At 40.2% G+C, this 11,320-nt stretch overlaps 2 protein-coding genes and 1 long non-coding RNA gene across 5 annotated transcripts; all 3 read left to right on the forward strand.

The window, feature by feature from the left end:
* Positions 1-424: 424 nt before the first annotated feature.
* On the forward strand, positions 425-5,148 carry srsf1b (serine and arginine rich splicing factor 1b). Of its 3 annotated transcripts, XR_006823264.1 has the most exons (6): positions 425-898; positions 1,999-2,186; positions 2,284-2,456; positions 3,537-3,860; positions 4,139-4,227; positions 4,589-5,148. XR_006823264.1 is itself a non-coding variant. In XM_046040883.1 (4 exons), exons 1-4 carry the CDS (start codon positions 705-707, stop codon positions 3,735-3,737), a joined length of 756 nt encoding a protein of 251 aa, XP_045896839.1. In that variant the 5' UTR covers positions 425-704; the 3' UTR covers positions 3,738-5,148. The 3 variants fall into 3 exon arrangements, 1 of the variants encoding a protein (XP_045896839.1); XR_006823263.1 differs by having other exon boundaries at positions 3,537-4,227; XM_046040883.1 differs by having other exon boundaries at positions 3,537-5,148.
* A 1,056-nt stretch (positions 5,149-6,204) lies between these two features.
* On the forward strand, positions 6,205-7,120 carry LOC123963814. The gene is made up of 3 exons (XR_006823262.1): positions 6,205-6,316; positions 6,490-6,591; positions 6,693-7,120. It is a non-coding gene; the product is annotated as an uncharacterized LOC123963814 (long non-coding RNA).
* Positions 7,121-7,814: 694 nt separating this feature from the next.
* On the forward strand, positions 7,815-10,012 carry dynll2b (dynein, light chain, LC8-type 2b). The gene is made up of 3 exons (XM_046041063.1): positions 7,815-7,971; positions 8,656-8,802; positions 8,906-10,012. Exons 2-3 carry the CDS (start codon positions 8,671-8,673, stop codon positions 9,041-9,043), a joined length of 270 nt encoding a protein of 89 aa, XP_045897019.1. The 5' UTR covers positions 7,815-7,971; positions 8,656-8,670; the 3' UTR covers positions 9,044-10,012.
* Positions 10,013-11,320: the final 1,308 nt, after the last annotated feature.

The following is an 11,320-nucleotide window of genomic DNA, read 5'->3' on the forward strand; positions in this document are numbered from 1 at the left end:
CTTTTTTTAAAAGATTTGTTGTTGTGTCACATATTGTCAGTTCTGTAAAGTATTCTTGGGTTTCATGAAAGGCGGTATATGAGTTTAAGTTATTGTTGTTATTATTATTATTACTACTGTTGACATAACAATCTTCCTTCAAGCACCATTTAGTAGCTGTTTTGGAGTTTTCAATCCTATCACATAATTTGCATTAGCAGAATTTGTAGATGTTAAAATTTTAATTTCTGTACACTGATTAAGATCATTTGATATGATTGAAAGCTCCCGAACAGCTCCTAAATGGACCGTAAGGTGAGATTGTTTTGAGAACTGCGGTTTCCAATGCAAAGAATGAACTTTTCAGCTAAGTCTGTAGGATGTGAGTCTCACTCCCGGACAATAGGTGGCGGTGTGCACATTTATAGCAAGCTGCGATCGTCTGTGATCAATCAAATCGCAGAAGAAGAGCGCTTTGTCGGTGGAGGGCTTTGAGTCGCAGCGTGTAACTTTTAGCTTTTGTAAATTTGATTGTTGTTACATTTACTCCGAACGATTTCAGCTGCAGCTTAGTAGCTGATTTGTAATTCGTCGACGGTACCTAATATTCAGTGAACTACACGAGCGCCATTTTATCGTGTATTCTGACCTGTTAGCCAGCTTGCTAACGATCACTTCCTTAACTGTTGTAGCTTGCAGCTAACGTTAGCTAGGTTTGTGCTAACATGTCTGGTGAAAGTGTGATTAGGGGACCATCAGGGAGCAACGACTGTCGCATATACGTCGGGAATCTCCCCCCTGACATCCGCTCAAAGGACGTTGAAGACTTGTTTTACAAATATGGAGCCATTCGTGATATTGATCTGAAAAACCGAAGAGGAGGACCACCATTTGCCTTCGTGCAGTTCGAGGACCCGAGGTGAGGGTTGTTGTTCAGTGCGCTTTAGTGTTCAGTGTTTTAGCTAGGTAGGGCAACGTTATGCCCAATGAATATGTGAAGCTCGGTGTGTTGGTTGCGCCAAAACTCCGTCCTCCCGCAGACGCTTTGTGTGCAAACCAGCGTGCTGCAAAACCACAGGTGGCACGTTAGCATTTTGAGCGGCAATGATTCATCGATTAGTTGATCTCCAAAAAATGAATTGGCAACTATTTTGATAGTCGACTAGTCATTAAAGTCACTTGTTTCAGTTTCTGAAGTCTGAACACTTGAGGCCATTTCTTGTCTCCTTGTAGTAAATTGATTTATTCTTTGTGTTTTGGATTACTGCACTGCTTTGGGCAGTTTTACAATTAATAATCAGTCAATTGAGACTTTAATGAACAGATGAATGGATAATAAATAATAGTTAGATGCAGCCTTATTAACATTTAAACGCCTTTGTGCATTTTGAACTAATTTACTATGTCAGACTGTACGTTTTTACTCCACTAGCTTTATTTAGTTTAGATCAAGACTAAGTGATGGATGACTAATGTTAGTCTCTTTCTTCAGACTATCAAAACAACAACTACAAATATCATAGTTTGAACAAGACCCTACATAGGATTTACAAAAGATTTAAAACACTGTATTTCTCTGTCATGCTTTAAATAATAAATAAGCAGTATCAAATTATGTTTTCTAATTTAAGTGTTTTAACAGTCTTCAGTGCTAAACCTTCCTATCCAGAGAAGCTGCTTTGTGTGTTCTGTATTACTTCAAGTGTCTGTGCGCACATTATGCCTAATGTGCGCACAGACACTTCATTCAACAGCAATTCATTCAACAGCTCCCCCTCGTTCTTATGTTTAGATAAACATATATAATTGATTCTGCTGTGCCTCTAATTAAAGAGTCACTTTACCAAGCATGTTTCATGTTTTCCCAACTAAGAATCACAATATAGATGTTTTGTAAAAGTAATTGTAAGATGACACGTTATGACCAAAACACGACATTTGCCCAACTGATATCTGGGTTTCTTAACTGATAAAGCAGTGATTGTGAGTTTGATGATTGGTGACTGTTGACTTTCACAGGGATTCTGAGGATGCTGTTTACGGACGGGATGGTTACGACTATGATGGCTACCGCCTCCGCGTCGAGTTCCCTAGAAGTGGAAGGGGAGGGGGGGGTGGTGGTGGTGGCGGCGGCGGAGCAATGGGACCCCCAAGAGGAAGGAATGGCCCCCCCTCCCGACGCTCAGAGAACAGGGTTGTTGTGTCAGGTAGGTGATGTGATCCCCACTCTGCAAGTTTTGTTTATCTTTTTACCTTCAAGTCTATAGATGAATGTATGAGTCTTACGCCCCCTTCTCTTTTCAGGTCTTCCTCCCAGTGGAAGCTGGCAGGACCTGAAGGATCATATGCGAGATGCAGGCGATGTATGTTACGCTGATGTGTACCGTGATGGAACCGGGGTAGTGGAGTTTGTACGCAAAGAAGATATGACCTACGCTGTCCGTAAATTGGATAACACCAAGTTTCGCTCTCATGAGGTACGTAAAGGGCTACAGCCTCAGGCCAACTTAATAAAAAATTGCTCTGGAAAAATCTTCGCTGATTGGCTTATTTGGTCCAAGCGTTGGCGTTTCTAATGGTTGATGATTTTTAAGAAACAGGAAACAGATAATATTACTGTTCCTTTCTGTCTTTATTTTACAGTAAATACACACACTTCTGGTTATAGCAATAATCTCAGACTAGTGATTATCAGGTTATTTCAAAATATTGGATAAGCTGCTAAAACATAATTGCTTTAGTTCTAGAAAATAAGGTCAGGGCAGAAGTAGCCAAAATGAACCACAATATACAAACTGGGAAAACCTGAATTTAAAGAATGGAGAAACATATTGACTGCAGACACTTGGGAGCACCGAGCCTCACTGAATGGTTTGAGTTTTTTAAAATGACGTGAACAAAATTCTAAGGCCTTTACAGTCACCAGATCTCAACCCAGTTTCACACCTATGGAAGATTTTGGACTAACGTGTGAGACAATGCTCTCGATCACCATTACTAAAACCAAATTCTATAAATCTTAATCTTAAAATCTATTTAGTGATGTCTGTGTCACTCCATGTCACTTTATGTCAGTGTGTTTATCTTTTTATCTGCTGTACTCGAGTCTCTCTTGATCTCTGAGGTTACCTGATTAAAAGGTTGGGGGGGGGGCGGGGTGTATATATATATAGAGAGAGAGAGAGAGAGAGAGAGAGAGAGAGAGAGATAGATAAATAAATAATCTATCTTGTGGAGGAATGGTGGTCATCCCTCCAGAAGTTCCACAGACTTGGCAACCAGCACTGAAGCTGTTTGGGAGCCTCGTGGTGGCCTGATTCCAAACAGACAATTCATGTTGTTTTGGTTTTTTTCCTTTTAATTTAATTAGTTACCCATCTGTAGATGTTTTGTAGGTCAAGAAACTGGACCTGCATTTATAAGTACACTAATTATACAATGCAATTTTAAGCACTGATGTTTCCCAAAACATGTATTGTGACTGCAGGTGTTTCCTTCTACTTCAGTCTTAGGTAGCAACTTACACATGCTTAGTAATCTGTTTGATTGTGTTTCAGGGAGAGACGGCCTACATTCGTGTGAAGACCGACGGTCCTCGGAGCCCCAGCTATGGCCGTTCTCGCTCTCGGAGCCGCAGCAGGAGCCGCAGCCGAAGCAAGAGTGCGTCGCGCAGCTACTCCCCACGTCGCAGCAGAGGGTCTCCACGTCCCCGGCGTTCAGTCTCTCGCTCCCGCTCCCGCTCTCGCTCCCGCACCTAGATTCACTTCAGCTAAAGCAGTGGTGTGATTCAGAGCCGGAGAGGAAATCTTCACGTCACTCAACAGATCCTGTATACCCACCACGGATCATCATCAGATGTGTTCCCCCGTTTAAACCGTCTTGTGTGTTCCCCCAATTTTTGTTGCAGTTTTTGAGTTTTTGTTAGTTTTCATTTTTTGCAGAACAGATAAGTCTGGTCTGTGTACATGGCCCCTTCTGACTGTTCTTTCTTTTATCCCTTCTCATCATTGTTTTTCTGCTAGCCATCTCTGCTCCTTCTTTTACTTTTCTTCTACTAATTGTCCTCGTTGTATGCTTTATTTAGTTTTGTTTGGAAAGATTTTCCTTCTTTTAAGCATATACTACTGTCCTTTTGACTTTCTTGTGTGTCTCTCTGTAGAGTTCAGAGGAACAGGATAGGATGGGAAGAGAGGAAACAGTTCATATTAAGATAAACAGGAGGAGGAGGAGTCAAATATGGCGCCAATGGTATGATGGCTGTGCCTTGTCAACTGTGAAATCTGCTTTATAAGGCTGTTCAGTTTTTTTTTTTTTTTTTTCTTTTTAACGTACACTTGACAATAGAGTGCTGTTGAATGTTTTCAGGTGTAACAAGTTGTATTTGGAGACCCAAAGCTTGTGTTTTTTGCTTTTGCTCATCTTTTAGTATCCAAAGTAAATCTTAGTTTTTTTGGGATTGACTGTAGATGGTGTCCCTTGTTTCTCTCAAAGTAAACTCCCTCTCAGATGCATTTATTGACTTTTTTTTTTTTTTTTTTTTTTTTGAAGTATTTCCGAAGGTGTGATTCTAACTTGCCTCCTTCTCTTTGGTTCTGCTGGTATTCTGAAGGTTTGGACTGGGCTCATTGTCTCCCCATACCGGAGCCGGATCAGGATTCAGGATCAGATTAGGAATAGGCTTCAGGATGGATACATGGAGCAGGAGCATGGGAGCATTTTACCGGGAGAGGATCCTGACCCCCGGCCCTGTCCACATAAGTCCATCAAAACGGGAAAACACATTGTAGTGAAATAATCAAACTAAATTGGCTTTCAAATAATCCAAATTCTTATCTTTTTTTTTTTTCCATTTTGTATGGGACCTCAGAGGCACAGTTACTGGCGGCACTGTGACAAGCGATTATTTTTCTTTTTTTTTAATTATACAAAAAAGAAGAGCAAAACCAGGAGGAGGGCTGGGAGGTGCAGGATGGATCCACACGCTAAGGAGAGTGGTAAACAGTGGGCAACCATTAACAGTGGAGGAGGGAGGGGAGAGGGAGGACTGTGGTTTGTATCTCCTTTTTTTAGGTCAGTCTTTTCCTGAGGAGGATGATTTCTGGTTTTCTCAAGTATAATCTCCAGTATCTTAAAGCTTTATTCTCTTTTAATAAAACTTTCAATAAATTAGGTTACGTTTTTCTGTCGTCCTTTCTGTGTATTTCTCCTAAATTGTGTCACCCAAACCTGAGGCCGACATCTGTCATCAGCCTTGTGCATCCTGCAGTAGCACGTTTGTATATTACGTGATGACGTTGGGGTCTAGGCTATCTGATTGATCAGTGGGGCTAACTAAAGACCGGTGGATAGTCTCAGTGCCAGGTAGTGATGAGAAAAATTAGTGTTTTTACTGAATCAGATCTTTGAATCTTGTTGAGTAAAATGAACTTATTTTATTTTTTTGTAACTTATTTCATTTTAACTAGTTATTGCGGAGCTGTAACCCGCTACAGGGCGATGTAAAAAAAAAACAACAAAAAAAAAAAAAACAGCGCAGTTCTCAAACACCGAAGACTGCCTGGTTTGCTTCAGTTGACAAAATCATTCTCTCTCATTTTTCAATAAAGCGCCACAACCAGATTCAAACCATGTAAAATCCACAGAAATATGTCAATATTCAATAGCCACTGCCCTGGCTAAACCTGTCCATTTTCACAATGTTTGCTAAAAAAAGATTTGCTGGGAATATTTTGACGTAATAAGCTTGACACTATTTGAATAAACACTATTATTAAAATTCAACACACTTAATAATGATCTGGATAAAGCCATGAAGTTCTTAAAAAAAAAACAAACAAAAAAAAAACACTCCAGCACAACATCACTGCGCTGTGATAACATTATGCTTTATTAAATGTCACATAATTAACAAAATAGCTATTTAATGTCAGTCGAGTGACTGCTTACCTGACAACTGACTTGCCTCATTCTCCAGCAGAGTCAGCCTGCCGAATGCGGTGTGTGGTGAACGAATCATTCATGTCTGCTCTACAGCCCAGTGGCTGAACTGTCATGTGACAATTGACCAACTCAAATACAAAGACCCAAAGTTGTAAATTGCGAACTAATCATTTCTGTTTCCTGTGCTGAGGAGCCCATGCAGCTGCCGTGTGACGAGTGAACATAAGAGTCTGACTATTCACGCATGCGTGAAAATGAACGAATTACTCACTGAGACTACTCGTTTCTCCTGAGTCAAAAAAAAAAAAAAGATTCGTTCAAATGAACGAAACGTTCATTAACAGATACAAAACTAGTGCCAGGTTAACATCAGAATCAGAATCAGCTTTATTGCCAGGTATGTGTACACATACGAGGAACATTGTGTAGTTGAGCGAGTACAACCGTTAAAAATATTGCTAACTCTTTAAAGTTCAAACTATTGCTTGTCCGCTTAGTCATACTGTTTTGTCGGTGCCGTTACCGTTAGTTAGCAGACTGTCCCGGGTTTTGTGCAACTATTCCCCGCAGAGCTGTCCTTCGAGGTGCAGCACGGGTGTTGGATATTGACCTTACCTGGGGTATCTCCCCATATTTATAAAACACGTCCACCACATCTTTGTTTCTCTCAAAGTAAACTCCCTCTTAAATACATTTATTGACATTTTTGAAGTATTTCCGAAGGTGTGATTCTAACTTGCGTCCTTCTCTTTGGTTCTGCTGGTATTCTTAAGGGTTGGACTGGGCTCATTGTCTCCCCAGTCCAGAGCCGGATCATGATTCAGGATCAGATAAGGATTATGCTTCAGGATGGACACATGGAGCAGAAGCATGGAAGCATTTTACCGGGAGAGGATCCTGGCCTCTGGCCCTGTCCATCAAAACCGGAAAAACTAAATTGGCTTTCAAACAATCAAAAGAAAATGCATATTTTTGTATGGGTCCTCAGAGATGCAATCACTGATGGCATCCTGATGAGTGATTGTTTTTCAAATTAAAAAAATAAATAAATTAAGAGGAGTAAAGCTCGGATCAAAACCAGGAGGAAAGCTGGTAGGGGCAGGATGGATCCATGCACCTAAACAGAGTGGCAAATAGTGGGCAACCAGTTGGGGGGAAGAGGGAGGGCTGGGAGGAAACAAGAAAAGTTGAGGCCAGTCTTTTGCTGCAAAAGAAGAGTTTTAATTTAAGTATAATCTCCAGTATCTCAAAGCTTTGTTCTTCTTTTTCAAGTTCATAGAAATTCATAGATTACTCTGTCCATCTAATATATTCCAATCAGAGGACGGGACACACAATTACAGACAAGCTGAAAATTGAAAACAGCTTTAGACTTACACTATCTGACTGGTACTATGTTATGCCTTACTTTAGATTAGTTCATGTTATACCAATTACTCAAAAATGCAAGAATGTACTGTATGTAACCCACAGCAAAACGAGTTATTTTCACTCATTAGGCCAGAAAATAAACCCTGTGTAGTGAAACTGTCCCATTAGACCAAAAGTCCAAATCACCCTACCTCATCATGCTTACTTTAAATTTAGTTTGGATGAAAATCCACAAAAGGATTTTTTCTGCACTGGTTCACTTCTCTTTTGTCTATTTACAGTTGATATCAAAATATTCAGCTCCTGCCCCCCCCCCCCCCCCCCCCCCCCCCGTTGGGGTGCAAACTAGATCTTAATGCATGCAAGCTCTCTTAAATTATGCAGATCAATACCATCGATCGACCTGATCACCTGGATCGATCACTCCCTCTGACTGGAGAGGAGGGGAGGGGAGGGAAGGGAAGTGAAAACGGTGCATTCTGGGTTGAAATAAGATGCAGGCACTGTCCGCAAGTGAAAGAACGCTGTCACCAGGGTGGAGGCTTCACTCCAGCCAATAAGAGGGAGGCTGTGATTTGGAGGGCGGAGCAGAGACGCACGCTCTCCTTGCATAAATGAAAGAAGAACACTGCAGCTTCCCTTAACGAACACCTCTAGACATTATAACTTCGCTGTGAGACGGTAAGAGTTTAATGCGTTTGATAGTGTGTGTGTCGCTCTGTGTGTTAAAACCTTTTCATTGTGCGCAGGTGAGGCTGGACGCCGAGGCTGCTGTTGCGGGCATGCTAATCTCGCCTTGTATTTGTCCTTAGAAGCTGTGCAATGCTCCTACTTTATTTTGTTTTGCATTGTTTGCAAACCTGGCAGCTTGAGTTATATTATAGGAGAAAGTTGTTGTTGTTGAATAGGTGTAGAAATGGCGAGGGACAAGTGTTACTTTACCAGCAGCAGGAAGCTAAAGTTAAAATGCTGTCAGCTTCACACTGCAGGTGCATCTCTTTCAACAATGTAGCAGAGTTGTCATGCTGCAAACCCATTGTGTCTGATTGATAAACCCACTTATTTGTCTTTGTGACTGTATGCTCCAGATCAACTGTGTCAGTGTACATCTGAAGGTTTTTCCACATAACTTCCATGAGGCCTCCAACTCAATTGATTGGATAATGTGCCAGCCTCATTTAGCTGTTATTTGTAAATGATCAATTCAAACAGCCAGACTCATAACTACAGGCAGTGACACTTAAGTAGTGGCGGCAGCAGTGTTGTAGTTGTGGGATGACGAGGCTCAGTGTTGCTGAACTAGTAAGAACTATGTCTCTGAAAATGTCTTTGAACGTGATTTGTTTTTTTTTTTCTCCTGCGCAGTCAAAAAAAGCCACCATGTCTGACAAGAAGGCAGTGATAAAGAATGCTGACATGTCTGATGACATGCAGCAGGATGCAGTGGACTGTGCCATGCAGGCTATGGAGAAGTACAACATTGAGAAGGATATTGCCGCCTATGTCAAAAAAGTACTTAAGATTAATCTCAAACTGCTGCAAATGTGACATTTATTGGAACCTGTTGTAAATTGCCTTATTTGTGATATGCTAATAATGGTTGTATCCCCTGCAGGAGTTTGACAAGAAGTACAACCCCACGTGGCATTGCATTGTTGGGAGGAACTTTGGCAGCTACGTGACGCATGAGACGAAGCATTTCATCTACTTCTACCTGGGCCAGGTGGCCATTCTACTTTTCAAGTCCGGCTGAAATCTAAACATGCCCTCATAAAACTACTTTTAATTCAGCCCTTAACACTTTTGTGCCACGCTGTACATTTGCTACCACATTTCTGCAGACATGCTTACCTCCTGGTTTCATGCTTGCTTCAGTCTGTTATTGTTTGCCACTTACAACACAACCACCATCGGCGGATGGCGCTTTAGTGATGCCTGGACTGGTGATGTGCTGTTCATAGAAAATGTCTTGCCTATACCAGCTCTCAGTCAGCATTTGCTCATCTGACAGACTTGCCACGACCTCATAATTTCCGGGTATTATTTTCTCAGTGCAGTGATGCGCGGGCCTTGTACATTGTTTCATATGGGTATGTTGTATAATAACTTATTTTCATGACATTAAAATGAGCAACAGAGTTTTCTTTGAAATGCCGTTTAATTTTCAGTGTCAACTGAGATAGAATAAAAATGCCATGACTGTTGCTTACACTTAATAAAAAATACGATCTAAGATGTAAGGTTTTGTACATGCTTCAACATTCCTGTTTCATTTTAGTTGTGATTATTCACAATGTTACTGCTGTGTATATCTCTGCAATGTAATTTAGGGTGCAGTTTGGTATTGTGATTATTTTCAACATGTTGAGCACAAAACAACTTTGAGACTGTAAATTGGTTCAAAATGTGTGTATGCGTGCCTTGAATCTGTTTCACTTGCATGTACTATGACCACATGTCTTGATGTCCTGTCAGGCAAGCAAGTCTAGGTTTGTTTTTGTTTTTTTTCTTCCAGACTGGTTTTACATACTCCAGGACAAATTTTGTTGGAGGGAGGGTACATACTGCCTTTTCAGAACGGGCAGATGTGGTCACTTCCTCTGCTTGTGTCCACAAAATATCCATCTGTGTATTGTTTGTATGATTTAAGTTTGGTGGCAAATGTGTTTATTCACTGGGAATAAATAAAGCTGTTGAATAATAAAAGCTGAGAGAAAATTGAGACTTGTATAACACTGGAAGGCTTCTGAGGTGAATTAGTTTCTATAATTGTGTTTGAAGTGTTCAAGGAAACATGGGACTAGAAATATCCAGCAGAGGGAAGTATAACATTAACAAAACAGTACACTTTCCAGGTATATGTGACTTTGTTTATAGTACTTTATACTATACTACCCTACAAATGTGAAAAGGGGGTTTTAAAGTCTTTTTCAAGGTGACAGGGTAGTATTCCTTTATTAGTATGTGTTATGGGACTCTTTGTTTTTTACATTAAAAAAATACTGGAACACACTGGCATCAGCGCATCACAAGCATGTGAGTGTGAAACAATGTTCTTCTGTTTCTGATTTGTATATTGCTGGTGAGAGATTGAGCAAATAATTGAGTTACAACAAACAGTTGTCTTTGAAGAATTTATTAATAGAAGAGAAAACACAGAAGTACTACAACACGTATACAGCTGGTCCAGAGACCTGCTGCTTAGGGCAGCTTCGGGCGTCTGGCCCTGAGCAAAGGGATGCATAATCATTTACACAGTCTAGGTTTCTATGTTTTGGGGAACAGAGATCCTCTCCCGGCCTTGAATGAACATTCAAGGAGAGGAGAGGGAAACGCGGAAACAATACTACAGCTCTGACCTAAACCCTAGTAAATGTGGACAGACTAATATAAAGAGTATATTGATAAAGAGAAGTTAATAGTGAGAGAAAAGGTTAAGGATGAAAAACAATATATAGATATGTACAACATAAACACTAATAGTAATAATAATAATAATTTAAAAAGAATATGTATAAAAGATTAAATGTAAGAGGAAACAATTTTCAGAAAACACAGAAAACCTCCTTTGTTGCTCCCCCTGAAACTAGCTACAACATACTGACCATGATAGGACACACAATCGATCTTCAGAAATCAAATCCATGTCATTCAGTGATGTGATCTACTGTCTTTGGTGATGATCTGCATTTATGACTTTATTATATATTGCAACCGACAATATAGATCTTATTTTGAAGTTACTGGATCTTTTTTTGGATAAAAGTGTTCACTTCAGTTGGCTTTTGTCTCTTCTTCATATTCTGTTTTAGAAGACATGAGTCAAGAAAACCAAACATGACCAAACCTCAACATGTTACATTGGTTTTTAACAAGACATTTTAACACATGGTACAATACAGATCCTCTTCTTGATTTTATAATCTACTTTGAATTCTTAATTTATGCTCCTTCTATCTGGTGATTTACAAAACATGATTTTTTTGGTCACTTATATGCTGCAGATATTACATAAATATGTAAAAGGGAC

The sequence above is a fragment of the Micropterus dolomieu genome, linkage group LG23, assembly GCF_021292245.1.
Source record: "Micropterus dolomieu isolate WLL.071019.BEF.003 ecotype Adirondacks linkage group LG23, ASM2129224v1, whole genome shotgun sequence".
NCBI lineage: Eukaryota > Metazoa > Chordata > Actinopteri > Centrarchiformes > Centrarchidae > Micropterus > Micropterus dolomieu.

What these genes read in the sequence shown, in the direction of transcription:
- srsf1b (XM_046040883.1), top strand. Translation starts at nt 705, where the DNA reads ATGTCTGGTGAAAGTGTGATTAGGGGACCATCAGGGAGCAACGACTGT. An exon ending in GTGCAGTTCGAGGACCCGAG is followed by an intron (nt 899 to 1,998) that starts GTGAGGGTTGTT and finishes TGACTTTCACAG; the next exon opens with GGATTCTGAGGATGCTGTTT. An exon ending in GAACAGGGTTGTTGTGTCAG is followed by an intron (nt 2,187 to 2,283) that starts GTAGGTGATGTG and finishes TTCTCTTTTCAG; the next exon opens with GTCTTCCTCCCAGTGGAAGC.
- dynll2b (XM_046041063.1), top strand. Translation starts at nt 8,671, where the DNA reads ATGTCTGACAAGAAGGCAGTGATAAAGAATGCTGACATGTCTGATGAC. An exon ending in TTGCCGCCTATGTCAAAAAA is followed by an intron (nt 8,803 to 8,905) that starts GTACTTAAGATT and finishes TATCCCCTGCAG; the next exon opens with GAGTTTGACAAGAAGTACAA.